The 18,406-nt window shown below is 40.3% G+C and overlaps 1 protein-coding gene across 1 annotated transcript in view; it reads right to left on the bottom strand.

The window, feature by feature from the left end:
* Nucleotides 1-18,406, bottom strand: part of Ptpn9 (protein tyrosine phosphatase non-receptor type 9) — a 77,846-nt gene that overhangs the window by 35,978 nt on the left and 23,462 nt on the right. The window contains exons 2-5 of the mRNA XM_055622054.1: nucleotides 4,043-4,186; nucleotides 2,523-2,612; nucleotides 1,719-1,843; nucleotides 81-186 (exon numbers count right to left, since the gene is read on the bottom strand). Coding sequence (XP_055478029.1) covers nucleotides 81-186; nucleotides 1,719-1,843; nucleotides 2,523-2,612; nucleotides 4,043-4,186 — 465 coding nt within the window. The remainder of the gene's footprint in view (nucleotides 1-80; nucleotides 187-1,718; nucleotides 1,844-2,522; nucleotides 2,613-4,042; nucleotides 4,187-18,406) is intronic.

Genomic DNA, 18,406 nt, shown 5'->3' with positions numbered 1-18,406 from the left:
AATAATAATAATAATAATAATAATAATAATAATAATAATAATAATAAATACTTAGAAGGATTCCCCCTTTACAACCTTACCTTCAGCAGGTTTAGGACTTTCTTGCCAAGATCCAGCTCAAAGTTGGCATAATTAGAACCACACATGTCATAGATGAACACCAGTCCATTTCTTTGAGTTTCAAAGCTGTAAACCAATCATTAAACAAAGCATTTAATTCAATACAAAGGTTTTATTCAAAGCTAAGCTAGATCCTTACATGCCAATTAAAAGAATTACAGGTTTTCTTCTAAGATAGGGGCCTAAAAAAGTCAGTGACAAGAGAAAGAAATGTAATGAAGATGAACTACAGGGCATAATGATCCAGGTTCTACAGTCCTATATCAAGTTGCTCATTGAAAAACAAAGATAAAACAAGCTAGACCTCGTGTCACCTGCAGTCTTAGCACTCAGAAGGATCACCACAAATTTGAGGTTTGCTGATCTGGGAGCTGGAGTTTTCTGCCTCAGTGGTAGAGAGCTTGTCTACTGCTCTACCACTGTGGCAGAAAAACTCCAGCTCCCAGATCAGCAAACCTCAAATTTGTTTTATCTCTGTTTTTCAATACTAGAGAAAGAACCTGGGGTCTTACACATGCTAGCTAAGCACTTACCCTACCATACCCCCAGTTTGTCTCAGAGGGATGGGTTTTTTAAATTTATTTTATTTTATGTGTTTGAGTGTTTTGCCTGCAAGTATATCTGTGAACAATGGGCATGCCTGATGCCACTGGAAGCTAGAAGCAGGCAGTGGATCTCCTCGGACTGGAGTTATAAAACATCTATATGGAGCTACCATATAGATGTTAGGAACCAGACCTGGGTCCCCTGGAAGAACATCCAGTGCTATTAATTTCTGAGCCATTATTCTCTAGCCTTCAGAGGGATTGTGTTTGTTTTTGTTGGGTTTTGTGTTCATTTTTTATTTTTGAGACAGTGTTTTTCTGTATAGTCCTGCTGGCTGTCCTGAACCATAATCTGCAGACCAGGCTAGCCTCCTGAACTCAGAGATTCACTTGCCTCTGCCTCCCAAGTGGTGGGATTAAAGGCGTGTGCCAACACTGTCTTGCCCCAGAGGGTTTTAACATGAACAGAACTAACACACAGATGACCTGGACCTAGTGATCCAGGCCTGTAATCTCTGCTTTTTGAGATGCTGAGGCAGGAAAATATAAATTTATATCTGGCCTAGCTATAGAATGATTTCAAGACCAGCTTAGTTAACTAAGACTGCACCTCAACGGTAAAGGTTTAAAAAGAGAGAAATTAGGATATAGGCTAATGATAGAGTTTATGCCCTATATTAGCATGTAGAGGCCCTATACCAACACACACACACACACACACACACACACACACACACACAAAAGGAATCAACAGAGCTCCTTTCTTCCTCACTTTCTTCAAATAAATCATTCTAATATATTAGTAACTGTTAGGAATTGTCTTTCTCAGCTTCTGTTAGTGCTAACATAGGCACGGTGATGCAGACAAAGAACACCCAGCATCCTGGTTACACTAGAAACACACAATCTCCTAAAACATGAGCTGTTCTCTGCCTATAGACTGGCCAGGCTGCATCCCAGGGAAACGCTGAGAGCACTTCTCAGTTTAATCAATTCAAAAACTGTCACTTTCCTAAATGAGAGAGATAGCCACAAAATAATCTTACTGCTTACCTGTCCACGGCTCTGTCTAGCAAGTAAAACAAGGCCTGCAGTACCACATGTTGGACAGACTTGTGAGGATGATGTAACCTGGCAGTGAAAAGGGCAATGGAGGCTCCAGTTGGGTCTCGAACATTCTAAGGGAAATAAATCAAGAAGTCTTTAGAGAAAAAAAAAAAAAAAATTGCAGCAATCTTTTAGACTTATTATCCTGGATAAAGATTTGACACATGAAGAGAGCTGCTCCCAACAGAACTTCCTTGTTTTGCATCCATTCTCCCAGAAAGGGAGACCTGTTATCATTATCCCACACCTGATTCTCTTAGCATTCCCATGAACCATATTACTGTGGCTTAAAAAGAAAGTCACATTTTCTTCAACTGCAGAGAAATCAAAGGTTGATTCCTCATTGGCTTTGTAACTAATTTCCCAGGCAGGATGGAGAGAAGCAGATCAAGATAATGGTTTCCATGCTACCTTAACCATATTAGAACATATTTATCTGAGAGGCCAAGAGATCTCTAATGAGTAGAGTTTCCATTAAGTAAGGATGTGTTCTGACACATTATCAACTTTTCCCAAAATGCTGACCAACAACTTTGATGAATCAGTGGAGAAAAAAATTTTAAGTCTATTGCTCCATAACTCAATAATTCAACTATTATTAATGACTAATAATTTTAATCAGTAATAACCCAATTATTATTAGAATAATTTAGTAGCAAAAAGTGTTGATCAGAAACCGAGGCACAAAAATCCAATTAGGACAACAGCTACAATAGGAAGTAACCAAGCCAAGATAGGCTCAAGACACACCAAGATGGTAAACTTTCCACTGAGAATCTCAGAGCGGAGAGGTTCCTCATGAGGTTTCAGCTTCACAATGCCTTCCTTTCTTCTTGTTTCCTAAAAAGGAAACAATAAAGATATGAATTCATATGAAAATACAAGATATCCAGAACAACTTAATGTAGCCATCTCAGAGCTAAGGGACATTAGAAATCAACTAGGTAAATTATGAATTCCTCTGTACATCCCAGGGCAGTGATCTGTTAGCAAAATTCCTGTCCACAGCTACCTTATCAGCTCTAGTTTGGTCATTCAGAAGTATTTATTTCTAGTGCAGATTTATTTTCTATACCTTACATCAGATTTCAGATTGCTTATTTGACATGTCTATTTGGCTATCCCAACGGCATATACAAATTAAATGAATGCCCTTCTTTCCACATGAACCCACCCCACTTCAGTGTCTCCTAAATTAGAGAATGCTACCAGCACAGAGCTTGACACAAGTAGCAACCCAGAGTATCTCACGCATTTTCCTCACACACCAATTTAAGCAGCTCAAACCCATTTGAACTTTAGAATCTGTCTACTTTTCTCCATCTCCTCTGACATTATGTACTTAGTAATACTGCCATTCTCTTTCCTTGTGAGTACAACAGTCTCCAAACTGCTCTTTCTGGCTCCAGGATAATCACTAAGATATTCTCCAAAAATTACTGTGTCAAAATTTTACTAGAATGCAAATATGGAAAAATTTATCACATTGCTTATATCATAAATAAATGTATGGGGCCTTAGTGATTTGGTCTTTTTTATCTGTGCTCTCAATCTCTTAACATGCCTTGATTCTAACTCAACAGTCTGGCTTAACTAAATTTTACTTTCCACCACTGGGCCTCTGAACTTACATATTTCTTGTATTTTTTGGTTGTAAAGCTAGTGTTTAATAGCTGAGCTATCTTTCCAGCCAGACCTTATTGTCTTCCTTACCACATTTTACCAGTACTTTTTCCTATTCATCCATCAGATTCAAGGTTAGTAGCCCTTTTCTTTGTGTGTGTGAAACAGGGTATCACTCTGCAGCCTTGGCTAGCTTAGACCTCTCTACATAGTTGGCTTGGCCTCAAACTCATAGAAACCCACCTGCCTCTGCCTCCTGAGTGCTAGGATCAAAGGAGTGCACCACTTTCCCAACTGGAAGTCTTTAGGAACACTTCTGTTGCTAGGATAGCTCAGTGTCCTTCCCTAGTACTACCATCCTAATTAAAATGTGTCTAACTGCGTTAACTCTCTCTCCTAAGTAACAATTATGACTGTTGATATTGTTAAGTTCCAGGACAACAGACAGCTAAGGTTATGCAGCAAAACTCTGTCTCAACAAACAAACAAAAAGGTCCTGAGATAACAAACAAGTCCTGGAATTAGCTCACACTTATCTCATGAATCAGCTTATCCAATATTCAGAATGAACAAGAACTAGCAAATCAATTGTGTATGAAGTAACGCAAAAGCAAACAAAACAAGTTAGCTAGCACTGAGCCACATACTCTGTAGCAGTGAAACAACTCTATGGCGCGTAGCACATCAAACTTTCTGGCCATGAGGAACTTGACAGCCACGTTCCAAGACAGTGGAGAAACATTGTACTGAACTGTCCACTTGTTGATCTCTTCAAGAAACTGCTTGGTAGCCTGTTTAACAAAGTGAAAACAATTAGTAAAAAGAAAACATATTTTAGAAACAAAAGGACCAAGCAGGCAAAAATTATTTATTCGCCAAACAAGACTCAGTTACACAGCAAGTTTTAGGCCAGTCTGGGTAACATGAGAAAGAGGAGGAGAGGGGCAGCTAGAAAGATGACTCAACAGGTAAAAGCACCTTACACTAGTTCAATTGCCAGGGGTCCCACATAGCAGCAGAAGAACACATCCCTGCAAATTGTCCTCTGAACTCCACATGCATGACTGTGCATGCATGCACAATACAAGAAAATAAAAGTAATTTTGTTATTTATTTATATAGTTTTTAAATAAAAGTAACTTAAAAATTTAATTTTAGAAAAAATTTAAGAGTTAAAATGTATATAATTTTATTCTTTACTTTCTAGGGTATAACTCAGTTCACAAAGATGACACAGGATTAGGACGCACAAAGAAATAATGAACCCTCCTAAAAGTCCATCAGTACTCCCGGCTTCTTTCTATTTCTTCATTTTAGAACTATTTAAATTGAATATATTCTGAGTAGCTAAAAGATTTCTGCATTGCTATTCTAACCATTTAGAAACTTTTCTTAACTATTAGGCCAGAAAACAATGAAATTTTTAAATTTTAACTATACCCATATGGTTAAATATATATTATGTATGTATGCATGCATGTATATACACACACATATATATATAGTTAAATGGTCAATCAACTCACAGTTATGATGTATCTACTCAGCTGGGCATAGTGACACATGCCTTTAATCAAAACACTCAGTAGGCAAAGAAAGGCAGGAGGGTCTCTATGAGTTTGAAGCCAGCATGATCTACAGTGAGTTCCTGGACAGTCATAGCTACATAGTGAGACCTTGTCTCAAAAAACCAAGATGTATCTACTCATATTAAGGCACGGAAAAATATAAAACTGAAGCTGCTTCATAGGTATGGGGTCCAACCTATTATGTGACTATCACTGGGGAAATCTCTCTTCACTAATTTTTCAGTTGAAAAATATGGAGGGACCAGGCATGGTGGCACATGTCTTTAATCCCAACATAGAGGTGGTAGATCTTTGGGAGTTTGAGGCCATTCTGTTCAATATATCAAGCAGGACAGGCAGGAGTATATAATAGAGACTCTGCCTCAAGATACAGGGGAAAAGAAAGAAATAAAAATAAGGGTTATACATGCCTGCAATTTCATCACTGAAGAAGCAAAGAAAGGGCCAGGCAGTGGTGGTACACGCCTTTAATCCCAGCACTTGGGTGGTAGAGGCTGGTGGTTCTCTGAGTTTAAGGTCAACCTGGTCTACTTGTTTATAGAATAAGTTTCAGGAGAGCCAGGGATACACAGAAAAACACTGTATCAAAAACAAAACGATACAAACAAACAAAAAAACGAATGATGAAAAAAAAAAAAAGCAGAAGAATTGGCCCCAAGTTCTAGGCCACCCTGGTCTACATAGCTAGACTAAGGGCTACATACAGAGAAATACCATTTCAAAAAGAAGGGAAGGAAAGGGGAAAGCTAGGAAAGAAAAGGAAACTTGGGTGTGGGGCACATATCCGAAAAACCTGAATTTGGGGAAAAGAGGCAGGAGGATCAGGAGTTTAAAGCCATCCTAGGCTCTATAGTCAAGGCAAGCCTGGGCCATATGAGACCTTGTCAAACAAACAAAAACAAAACAAGGGGGAAGGCTATGACCTACTTCAGAGACTTGGCAACAGTCCTCTCTTGCAAATCCACTCCAAATTGCTACATACTGTTTAAACAACTATCAAACTAGAATCCCAGGAGGATCAGAATACCTTACAACACAGCACCTGATTCATCCCCAATTTTCTAGGAAAGCACAAAGCATGTTTATAAACCAGGGGAAAGTCCAAGGCCTGGAGCGCAGTCGAGTTTTTGAGCCTTGCAATTGAGGAGATTTAACATATCACTTCAGAAAGAGAAACAGAAAACTAACCAAGCACAGGGCATGAAAGGAGTCAAAAAACTGACCATCAAGAAAAGCTTTCAGATGACCACACTGTCCTACAAGTGGCTGAAACCAGACCACAGAACTGAGTCTAGGAGAAGACAACACAACAAGAATGCTCCCCAAGAAAACCACTTGAGTTCTATCTGCAGAGCGAGTGGCAAGCATCAGAATGATGAAAAAAAGAAAAGCAGGCACAGATGCAAACAAAGCCCGGGTCAGTCAGGAAGGACCCCAACAACTTTTCAAATGGAGTGTGCTTTTTATTGAACATATCCCTTTTTACTCTTTTCTTGAAAAGGTCTCACTGTGTAGCTCTGGCAGCCTGGAGCTCATCCTTGTAGACAAGGATGAAATGGAACTCAGAGATCCTCCTAACTCTGCATCCCAAATGCTGGGATTAAAGCTGTGTTCAGTCACACACAGTTTAACACATCACTTTTTAAATCTAATATTATAATGGACTTCTGATGTTGTTTGTAAATAAAACACTAGAGTAAGAGAATACACCTTTCTCACTGCTTGCTGTAAAAACGTGTCAAACATAGAAAGGGGAAATCTGAATGATCAGAGGGTGCAAGGTGACCCCTCACTGTGATAAACTAGGCTCTAGGAGCCTGTTACCTGACACTGCAGGGACGACAACCAAATGTCCACTTAGCCCAGGTGAGTGACCAACTATGGATGAAAGTGACAACTAAACAAAAATTCAATTTCGTTAGTTGCCAACTCTTTGATCACCAACCTCTGTGGGGTGCAGCCTTACCAGGCCACAGAGGAAGACAATGCGGCCAGCCCTGATGAGAGCCACCGACAGGCTAGGGGCAGATGGAAGGGGAGAAGTGCCTCCCCTATCAGTGGATTAGGGAAGGAGCATAGGGGGAGGAGAGGATGGGTGGGACTGGGAAGAGATGAGGGAGGGGGCTGCAGCAGGGATACAAAGTGAATAAATTGTAATAAACAAACAAATAGAAAACTGCACACTAAAAAAGTTCAATTTGGTAAGCCCATGATTTTATAGAGATTAGTCACAGAATTAATTCAAAGGCAGCGGTATCCACCTCCACCTGGGTGGTAACTGAAATGCTGTATCCCCAGAACTCTGTGCACAACTTTCATGCAGCACAATAGGCCAGAAAGCTTCCTCCAGGAAGCTCTGCTTCCTCCCTTTTTGTTGTTTGTTTTGGTTTGGTTGTTTTGGTTTTCGAGACAGGGTTTCACTGTATAGCCCTGGCTGTCCTGGACTCACTCTGTAGACCAGACTGGCCTCAAAAGCAAAGAAATCCACCTGCCTCTGCCTCCCAAGTGGCTGGGAGTAAAGGCGTGGGCTACCACTGCCCAGCTCTGCATCCTCCCTTAGCTGTAGCAATTGTTCCTGCTTCTATGAGGTAGAAAAGGGAGGAAAGGTTTCTGTGCATATTGTTAGTTTCAAGAACTTCTTGAGACATGTGAGTTATTTACTTCCTGAGTCTTGTGAACCTCTTCTCCTTCCAGGAAGGAATATTTCAACTTAGAACTTAAAACTTCTTCAGCCTTAAGAAACCTCCCTCTAGAACAGTGGTTTTCAACCTTCCTAATGCTATAGCCCCCTTTAATACAGTTCCTCATGTTGTAGTGACCCCCAACCACAAAATTATTTCATTGCTGCTTCATTACCTGTAATTTTGCTACTGTTATGAATTGTAATTCATGTAATTATCTGATAGGCAGGATATCTGGCAACTGTTACAAAACAAAGCCAGATATAACGTCTCACATCCACAATACCAGTGCTCAGGAGTCAGAGGCAGAAGTATCTTCATAAGTTCCAGGCCAGCCTGATCTACATAGCAAATAATAGGCCAGCCAGAATGGTAGTTTCACACAAGTTTCATATACTTCCTTCAAAGTACATCTTGCCTGTTTTTCCTTTTTTCATTTTTGAGACGTAGTCTCACTAGGACTCCTGGCTGGCTTGGAACTCTTTGGAGACCAGGTTGACTTTGAATTCATATAGATCCACCTGCTTTTGCCCACTGAGTGATGGGATTAAAGGCATGAGCCATCATACCCAGGGCTTTTTTAACTCATTGCATAGACAATCTTTCATGTTTTTTAATTTGTATTGTTTTCATATGTACTGAAAAATGAATGATATATTTATGGGGAATAGTATGGTGTTATTATACATACATACTCATATAGTGTAGAATGATTAAATCAAATTACCTATCTATTAACTGAAATAATTATTTTATTCTGATGTAAACACTTGAAATATGTTCTTAGCAATTTTAAAATATACAACACCTTACTATTAACTCTAATTACGTATGCAGAAGATCTATCTCCTTACCTTCCAGTTCTGGTGCCCACCATTCTATTCTCTGCTCCTATGACTGCGAGTATTTTAAATACCAAAAAATACATCACTTCTTAGCCTTTGGCTAAGATCAAGTGTTCTTTTCTACATTATGTCTTCTTTTAACAAACTCATTTCCTCCAAAGTTCTTAATGTCCTGCAGCTCCCTCCCAAGAGCTGTTGCCTTAAGCTGACCTCTGTCCCCCTGCTGGTCAGGATGTTGTTCTTGGCTGTAAGCACGGGAACAATTCCTCCTGGTTTGGCTTGTACAAGGCCCTGAATGAAGACAGACTAATGTACTGTAAACAGTAATGTGATATTTACAGATACAAACACCCCCCCACACCTGTTCTATTCAGCCTCAGCCTCCTGCATCTTCATCCCTCTGGTGAAATAGATAAACTCCTGAACAAAAGTCAAAAAGGATGGTCTCATCCTCACATTCTTTCTAGACAGACTTTCATATCTTTTCACAGATGAATTTTATACAATCAGGGAGCATATGTATATAAATATATATGTATGTGTTTGCAAACACTAACACACACACACACTCACTGGTTGCCCTGTTTATTACCAGAAAAACATGTCCTAGTAACTCTGACAGGAGGAATAACTAAAATTCTTCAAATTAATACTCAAATGTATTTCCTGGTGAAAAAAAGAACTTGCCAAAAGATGAGTCACAGCTTAGAAACTATTTCAGCTCAAGGTCAATGTTGGAATATATCTTGACTTCTAAGCTGAAAGGGGTCACAGTTCAAATAGCATTGGTCTTCCTTTGGGAAAAGATCTGAATTAATGTACTGAAAAACTAGTACTATCACTTAACAATCCCCTTTAACTGACTCTTCCAGTAAAAGATTTGTTCCAGCACAATCAAAAGATGAAGAATATTACTACACTCCCCAAATCATGTTTATTTGGGGCTTGGGGTTTATTTGGAGTTTGTTTTTTTGTTTGAGGGTCTTACTGTGTAGCCCTAACTGGCCTCGGACTCCTCTATGTAGATCAGACTGGCCTTGAACTTCTATAGATCCCAATGCCTCTGCCTCCCAAGGGCTGGAATTAAAGGACACAGTCATTTTTAGAATAAAAACACAACCAAATTCCTGATTATAGCAACAAGGTCAAAGATATTTGAGAAGCTGCCATAAAACAGCAGCGAAATCTGGACATTAAGCAGATGACACTCTGGATATTTAGTGTCAGAGAGAAGAAAACAAGCAAGCCTGGATGTTAGTGGTACACACCTGTTCAAGGTGAATCAGAGGACAGTGTGAATTAGAGGCCAGCCTGAGGCAAAGTGTGAGGACCTAGCTCAAGAAAAAACAAGGCTGCATCGGTAGCTCACTTGGCACAGTGATCGCCTAAAGTACACAAAGCCCTAGGTTCAATCCCTAGTTGCACACAAACTGAGTATGGGAGTACATGCCTAAAATCCTATCGCTCCGAAGGTTAAAGGGCTACCCAGAGAATTCCAAGCCAAATAGGATACATGAGACCCTGTTTCAAAACAAACAAACAGGTGTTTTGCCTGCATGCATGTCTATGCATCACATATGTGCTTTGCCTGATGAGGCCCAGAAGGGAGTGGCAGATCCCCTGGAACTGGAGTTACAGATGGCTATAAGCTGACATGTAGGTTCTAGGAACTGAACCCTGGTCCTCCGGAAGAGCAGCCAGTGCTTTTAACTGCTGAGACATCTCTCCAGCCCCATATATAAAAAAATCTTTAAAATGCAATGCTATAAATACCTCCCATGAACACTCCTACAGTTGGGAGCTGTCTCACTTTTCCTTACTAAACAAACATTCCAAGGCCAGGAACATGACTGCATGGCTAAAAGCACTTCCTGCGCAAGCGAAATAACCTGAGTTTGGTCGCTGGAACCCATCTACAAAGCCCCGATGCAGTTCATGTTCTGTATTGCTTTCTAATGCTATAATAAACACCATGAAAAAAAGCAATTTCATGTCAATTGCTGGTGCCTCAGGACCTTCTCAGGCAGGATCACATATACACTACTAACATTTGATGATGGATCACTACTCTGTACATCCAGCCTTATGGCTTGGTATGTCAGATAATACCCAGTTCATAATGAGACGCTCAGATCAAACAGTAACCTGGTGGCCCATTATCAAACGTTCAGTTTCTACTAAGGCCCATTAATTATAGGTCAAGAGCTATCTCTCAAAAGGAGAACAATAATCTGAGATGACAGTAAGGACTTGCTTCAAAGGGTCTCCACTGTGATTCACCTATGAGGACCCACAAAGGCTCCAAAGAGCTTTGGAGGCGGCTGGATCATATAGCCCCAATGGCAGAGCAGCCTGTACAGTAGCTGTTCTAGAACCTTCTCAAAGCTAGAGGCTTTCTGAATAATACATCCAGCAGGAACTGTGCTGCCTCCAAAGTGTAAACAAGCCCACCAAACACTGTGCTTCTTCCCAGGGGGTGGGAAGTACCAACACATTTTCTTTTCCTTAGAAGGAACACTGCTACATGTCCCGCACCAGAGCACTCTTTGAATTTCAATTGCCTCATTTCCCATGCTCTAATGTGTCTATGTGTTACCAAGTCCAGAGTGGTTGCTACCTCCTGACTATTTGGCCCAATTAGCATAATGTCTTCAATTTAGAGGATCAGTGTGATACCTTGTAGAAGAGGCAGGCAATCAAGATTCCATCAAACAACAAATTATGACAGACACAGGGCTGGAGGGTTAACACACCCTTGAGCTAAAACTGTCAAAGAACACTGCTGGCCTTGAAAGATGAAAGCAAATTGCTTCTGGTGGTCCTTATGGACAAGTACAGAGAAGAAAAGCATTTGTTAGATATATAATATTTGTATAATAGCTATATACCAGGTATCAGGAAATGTATTAATCTGCTCGGATAAAGACACTACATCTGGCACATCAACTGCAATTGGAGTTACTACATGGTTAACTTTTTGATAGCCAACTGTCATTCTCCATGACCCATCTGTCTTCCGCAGAGACCAAACAGAGTTAAAGCGAAATGTGGTGGGGATCATCAGCTTACCTTTAAAGGTGGCAATGATTTCTCTAATCCTTCTAGGGATGTGATACTGTTTTAGGCTCACCATTTTCCAATGGCTTCCTGTAAAGCATCCCATTTATACATTCTGGGAAGGGATAGGGGTTAACAACATTTGACCTTCTCTACTTATCTAGTGATCTTTAACAAAACACTTCTTTAAGAATGAAAGAAATGGCTGGGCATGGTGGTGTACACCTTTAATCCCAGCACAATAATGAGAGGCAGAAGGATCTTTTTGAATTCTGAAACTAGCCTGGTCTATACAGTGAGTTCGCAACATTCAGGACTACATAGAGAGACATAGTCTTTAAAAAAAAAAAAAAAAAAAGAAGGAGCTAGAGAAATGGCTCAGGGGTTAAGAGCACTGCTTGCTCTTCCAGAGGACCTAAGTTCAATTCTCAGCAACCACATGGTGGCTCACAACCATCTATAGTGATATCTGGTGCCCTCTTCTGGTGTGCAGGTGTATATACAGGCTGAACACTGTATACATAATAAATAAATCTTTTAAAAAAATTAAAAGAAAAAAAGAAACAAACAAATAAATAGCAAAAAAAAAAAAAAAGTGTCTCAGAATTACACCAAACTCAAGAGCTGCTACTTAAAAAGCAAATTTTAGACAAGAGACTAGGTATAATGGGTCAAAAAAACAAAACAAAACAAACAAAAAAAAAAACATTAGTACTCTCAGTTCCACAGACAGTATTTTGATACCCACATTCCTGACTAAATTGGAGGAAAGCTGCTCCCAGGAGCTGGAGAGAGATGGTTCAGAGGTTAAAAGTACTGTTGCTCTTGCAGAGGAACCAAGTTTGGTTCCTAGCACCCACATCAAGCAGCTCACAACTACCTATAATTCCAGCTCCAAGAAAACACTCTTTTCTGGCCACCTCAAGCTCTCACTCACATACACATGAAAAAAATATATTTTATATATAATATAAATAATATATTTTATATATATTAATAATATATTGTTTATATATTATGTTTTATGTGTGTATATGTTTGTTTGTTTGTTTGTTTGTTTGTTTGTTTATTTGTTTGCTTTAAATTAACAATGGCTACCCTTAGGTCTGGGACAATAGAGCAGGAAGACTAGCGTTTGGTCCTCACCAACCACCTAAAGAGCCATCTGTGGTAACTGGGAGGCAAAGACAAATGGGTCACAACCAGTCTACCCTAAACAGCAAGTCCCAAGTCCCTGTGAGAGACCCTACTTTAAACCCCACAGACCTGGGCAGATGCTTCAATGGGTAGTAATTTTTGCTGCACAATATGGAATTAAAACATCCAAATTAAGCCAGGTATGACCATGTGTGCCCATAATCCCAGTACTGGGGATGGAGTACAGACAGGAGGGCTCACTGGCTGCTAGCCTCGCCAATTGCTGAGCTCCAGGCTTAGTGAGAGACTCTGTTCAAAAAAAGGAAGGTAGAAAAGTAATTGAGGAAGACATCTCATGGAAGACCTCTGGCCTCCACAGGAGTGCACATAAACAAACACACAAAAACAAAAATAAAAAACAACCAACAAAAATCTCTCTATTGGAATACCAGCTATGTAATCATCAAAGAACAAATGTAGAGTGGGTCTAGGAGTAAAACAGAGTCCATCCTCTTACTCACTCAGTGAGATACTTGAACAAGTCATTGATCCTTTCTAAATTTCAATTTTTCTCTTCTAAAAAGATAAGGCTAGCTGAATAGAATGATGGATGAGAAAGTACCCACTACCCTACTGGCAAACAGTAACCTCTAAATACATGGCTCTTTGGTAATGGTGGTGGTTTGGTTTGGTTTTGGTTTTTCGAGACAGGGTTTCTCTGTGTGGCCCTGGCTGTCCTGGAACTTGCTCTATAGACCAGGCTGGTCTTGAACTCAGAGATTCAATTGCCTCTGTCTCCCAAGTCCTGGGATTAAAAGTGTGTACCACCATGTCCAGCTTGTTTCACTTCACACAAAATTTCATATGACAGGGGAAGAAGGAGGAGAAGGAAGAGGAGGAGGAGAAGAAGAAAGAGAAAAAGAAGAGAAAGAAAGGAGGGAAGGGGGAGAGAGAGAGAGAGAGAAAACGTACCTCCAAGGGAGTAATCTCTTCTTATCTGGGGCTCTGTGACCACAGGGGGCAGTTACAGCAGGCAGTATTTTTACTTCCACTCCCTTCTCTAAATCCTTTCTCTCTGCTTTCAAACTATTATGGCAGCCCCAACACTGCTATCCAAGCATTAACTGTTTTCTCCTATATTCCCAGCCCCCAATTTCTTCCTTTTATTTTGAGACAGAATTCCCCCTAAGCTTCCCAAATTGGCCTTGAACTCACTCTGTAGTCCAAGCAGGCACTGAACTTGTGATTCTCTACCCTAGTCTGATGGTGAGATTACAAACCTGTAGCATCCAGCCTAGTGTGGTGGTTTGAATGAGAATAGTCCCCACAGACTCATCTATTTGAATTCTTAATTACCAGGAAGTGGAACTCTCTGATAGGATTAGAAGATTAATAGGGGTGGCCTTGTTGGACAGTGTGTCACTGGGGGTGGGCTTTGCCATTTCAAAAACCCATGCCAGGTCCAGGCCCTTTCTCTGCATTCAGATCTGTTTGTGTGCAGCCATGATCCCCACCATGGTAACGGATGAGGCTCTGAAACTGTAAAGATTTGCCTGGGTCATTGTCTCTTCACAACAACAGAACAGCGACTAACACCTAGCTTCTGAGCACGAGTTATTTTTAACAGCACTATCAGCTGAGAGACCACTCATCACTATGACAAAGGAACTACTTCAGCTAAGACAAACATCAGGGGAAATGCAGCCAGAAACCCTAGACTGAACACCTCAGTAAGTAAAAGACTGTCTGCTTTTTTTAAAGCTACCTCTGTATTTCGAGTAATGTGCTATTTCCCCACTACCCTGCAACAGAGGCAAGTAGTAAACTACTTTCACTTTGTGCCTGTGTCCCCCTTTTCCCTTCATTGTGAATTATTGTTCTTTTTATGTCTATTAATCATTCAGATCTTCCAGGAAACAGAACAGGATCTAAACAAGCACACACAGACTTGCAACACTGCTACCAGGAGTTTACTGAATTTCTAAACCAAAACTACATTTTCCATTAAATTTGTACCAGGCTGGGTACAGTGGCACAAATCTAAATATCTAATGTTTGAGAGGTGGAAGCAGGATGATCAGGAGTTCATATGGATTTTGAGACCAGTCTGGTCTACATGAGAACCTGTCTCTACAAAAAAACAAACAAACAAAATAAAACAAAAACAACAACAAACAGGGCTAGGGATAGAGTTCAATAGGAATGACCTTGTGCTTCTTTCTACATGCACACATACATAAAAGTAGATTTCTTGGGTATGAAAACAAATTTGCATTTGAAAGTGACTTCTTGGTATGACATATTCAGTAAATGGCGGAAAATAATAAAGAGAATTTCATCAAAATTTTTCATGGTTTTGTTCTGGGGTTGGCTTTTGGCTTTTAAGTTTGTTCTATGATTCTGGGGATGGTAAGGTTTTAAGAAGATTTATTTACTCTATTTTATGTGCATGAGTATTCTGTGTGCATGCACAGTGGTATAACATGTGTACCTGGAGCCAGGGCTCCCCTGGAACTAGAGTTACAGACAGCTGTGAGCTGCCATGTGGGCACTGGGAATTAGCCCGGGTCTTACGGAGGATCAGCCAATGCTCTTAACCACTGAGCCATCTCTCTAACCTGTATTATTTAGATTTTTAAGAAAAGACATGATACCACAGTCCAGCTATCCTGGAACTTAAAACGTACTCAATATAAGACCTGAGCTCCTGGGCACTGACTGCCTCTGCCTACCAAGTATTGGGGTTCCAGGCTCCTGGTTTCTCTCTTTTTCTTTTCTTTTCTTTTATTTACTGATTTGAGATAAGATCTCTCTATGTAGACCAGGCTGACCTGGAACTCATGATGCTCTGCCCTCCAGATATCAAGTATTACAACTACAGGTTTATAGACATGTAGCACCAAATGAGGTTAATTAAAGTTTTTTTAAAAAAAAAAAATCATTCTTTTTTATAGGCAACACATTATACCTGGGTTAAAAACAGGGATGAGGCAAAAAGGACTGCCTAGAATACAAAGGCTACCCCAAGTACCCAGGTGAGACAATGTCTTGAAATTTTCTTTTTAGAGAGAGAGAGAGAGAGAGATGGCTTAGCAGTAATGAGCACTTGCTGCTCTTGCAGAGGACCCAAATTTGGTTCCTACAACCCATGTTAGGCAACTCACAACTAGGTGTAACTCTGTATCTGGGGATCAAATACCCTCCTCTGGACTCACCCGGCACCAGTACTCAGATGTGAACAGAACCACACAAACATATACACATAATTAAGCATTAAAAATAAAAAGTACTTTTAAAGGGGGTTAGGAACAGTGGCTGTGGCACGGTTGTCTAACATATTGAAAACACTTAAATTCAGTCTTCAGCACTGCAAAATCACAACCAAAACTGCATTCATTTTAAAGGGAATAACTAACTTTCTCCTTTAAAGAAGGACTTGAGGGCTGGAGAGATGGCTCAGAGGTTAACAGCTCTGGCTGTTTTTCCAAAGGTCCATAGTTAAATTCCCAGCGACCACATGGTGGCTCATAACCATCTATAATGAGATCTGGTGCCCTCTTTTGGTGTACAGGCATACATGCAGGCAGGATACTGTATAAATAATAAATCTTTAGAAGAATAAATAAAGGACTTGGGAGCTGGGCATGGTGGAGCACACCTTTAATCCCAGAACTCAGGAAGGCAGAGGCAGGCAGATCTCTGTGAGTTCCAGGCTAGTCTGGTCTATAAATCAAGTTCTAGGACAACCAGGGCTACATAGAGAAACCCTGTCTCCAAAATACATAAATACATAATTACAGTTTGCTTTTTAAATAATATTTCTCATGCACCAGATGCATACGTAAATCCCAACACCTGAGAGGCAGAGTCAGGAGAATCACAGAGATCTTAAATCCAGCACAGTCTAGGTTAGCAATATATATAAAATAAAGAGACTTTGTCTCAAAATATTAAAAAAGAAAGTAAAAGGGGAAAAAAGCATACTCAGTAACTAATTTGCCAAGTAAAAATATTGTTAAAGCCAGACATTATACCAACTAGGAGGTTGAGGCAGGAGGGACAACAGAAGGCTCGCCTTATACCTGTAGGGCACATTGGACTATAAAGCAAGACATTCTTAAAGACAAAGGGAAAAATATTTAACATTTCAGTGACTTATCATCTGTATTTCTAGTCTACCATTCCTGGATGATTCTTACAGCAGCTTAAAAATACAAACAGGGGAAATACATGGGGGTAAAGGCTTAAAGTGAAAAGTATCAGAGGGACAGGGGAAAGGAAGGATGGGATGAGTTAGCTAAAAATAAAGATATATATAAAAACCTGTATAAAAACCACTATGTTGTAAACTAATCAAACCATGCAATTTAAAAAGAAAGTGATCAGAACACAGTGGAGGGACAACACTCACTTCCAGAAGATATGAGTTATAGTAAATGAATAATCTCAGTGCCAGGTATGGTCTATCTCCTGTTTTGGCTGATTTCTGTCAACTTGACACAAACCTACACCTATCTATCTAGAAAAAGGACCCATCAATGAGAAAGGCCTCCACCAGATTGCCTGCAGGCAAGTCTGTAGGGCATTTCTTGGTTAATGAATGTTGTGAAATCTCCAATCCACTGTGGGTGGTGTGGTGATGTAAGAAAGCAAGCAGAAAGCCGAGCACACTAATGAGGAACAAGCTGGTAAGCAGTGTTCTCTGATGACCTCTGCTTCAGTTCCTGCCTCTGGGTTCCTATCGAGAGTTCCTACCCTGGCTTTCCTTCATGGTAGAATACAACTGTTTATACTAAAATAAACTCTTTTCTCCCAACTTGTTTTCAGTCATGGTCTTTACACAAAAATATAAAACTAAGGTTTCCATTTCAGTTCTTGGTCAGGGAGGACCCAGAGGCCCACAAACAACACAGTCTATTGCCATTGTTCTTGTTTGCTATCATGTTTTTTGTCGTTGCTGATGTTTGTTTTGTTTTGCTTTGGCTTGGGTTTTGTTGTTTGTTTGTTTGTTTGTTTGTTTGAGACAGGATCTCACTATGTAGCCCTGGATGGCCTGTAACTTACTATGTAAACCAGACTGGCCTCAAATTCACAAACATCCACCTGTCTCTGCCTTTGGAATGCTGAGCTTTAAGGCATATACCACCATAACAATCTATTGTGGGGCTCTGAGTGAGAAATGCCCCCCAAAGACTCATGTATTTGAACACTTGTTACCTTTGTGGGGGTGAGAGAACCTTTAGGAGGTGCAGCCTTGTTGGAGGAAACGTCCCTGGGGACAGGCTTTAAGAGTTATGGCATTGCCCACACTTCCAGTTCGTCTTCTCTGCTTCCAACCATCCTGTGTACTTGGATGACATGTGACTTCTTTGCTTCCTGCTCCTGCCACCATGCCTTCCTGCTGTTACGGACATCTAGCTCTCTAGAATAGTAAGCCAAAATAAACTCTTCCTCGAGTTGCTTATGCTCATGTTATTTTACCACAGCAAAAGAAAAGTACTACAGCTGCCCACCAGAACTAAATGGTAAGGCCCTATAGCTGAAGACAAAATACACTTTGATTACAGGACATCAAGAAACCAAGCTGCACTGATGTGAAAACTTTTCTCCTTGCTAGCTAACTTTCATAGTGCTGGAAGACGCTATGAGGCTTCTGGAGGAAGATGTTTATCAGTGGTACAACTTATTGGTGTTAGGTCTCA

The sequence above is a fragment of the Psammomys obesus genome, unplaced genomic scaffold (genome assembly GCF_907164565.1).
Source record: "Psammomys obesus unplaced genomic scaffold, mPsaObe1.curated_primary_1811, whole genome shotgun sequence".
NCBI lineage: Eukaryota > Metazoa > Chordata > Mammalia > Rodentia > Muridae > Psammomys > Psammomys obesus.
This window is presented reverse-complemented; position numbering and strand designations above follow the sequence as displayed.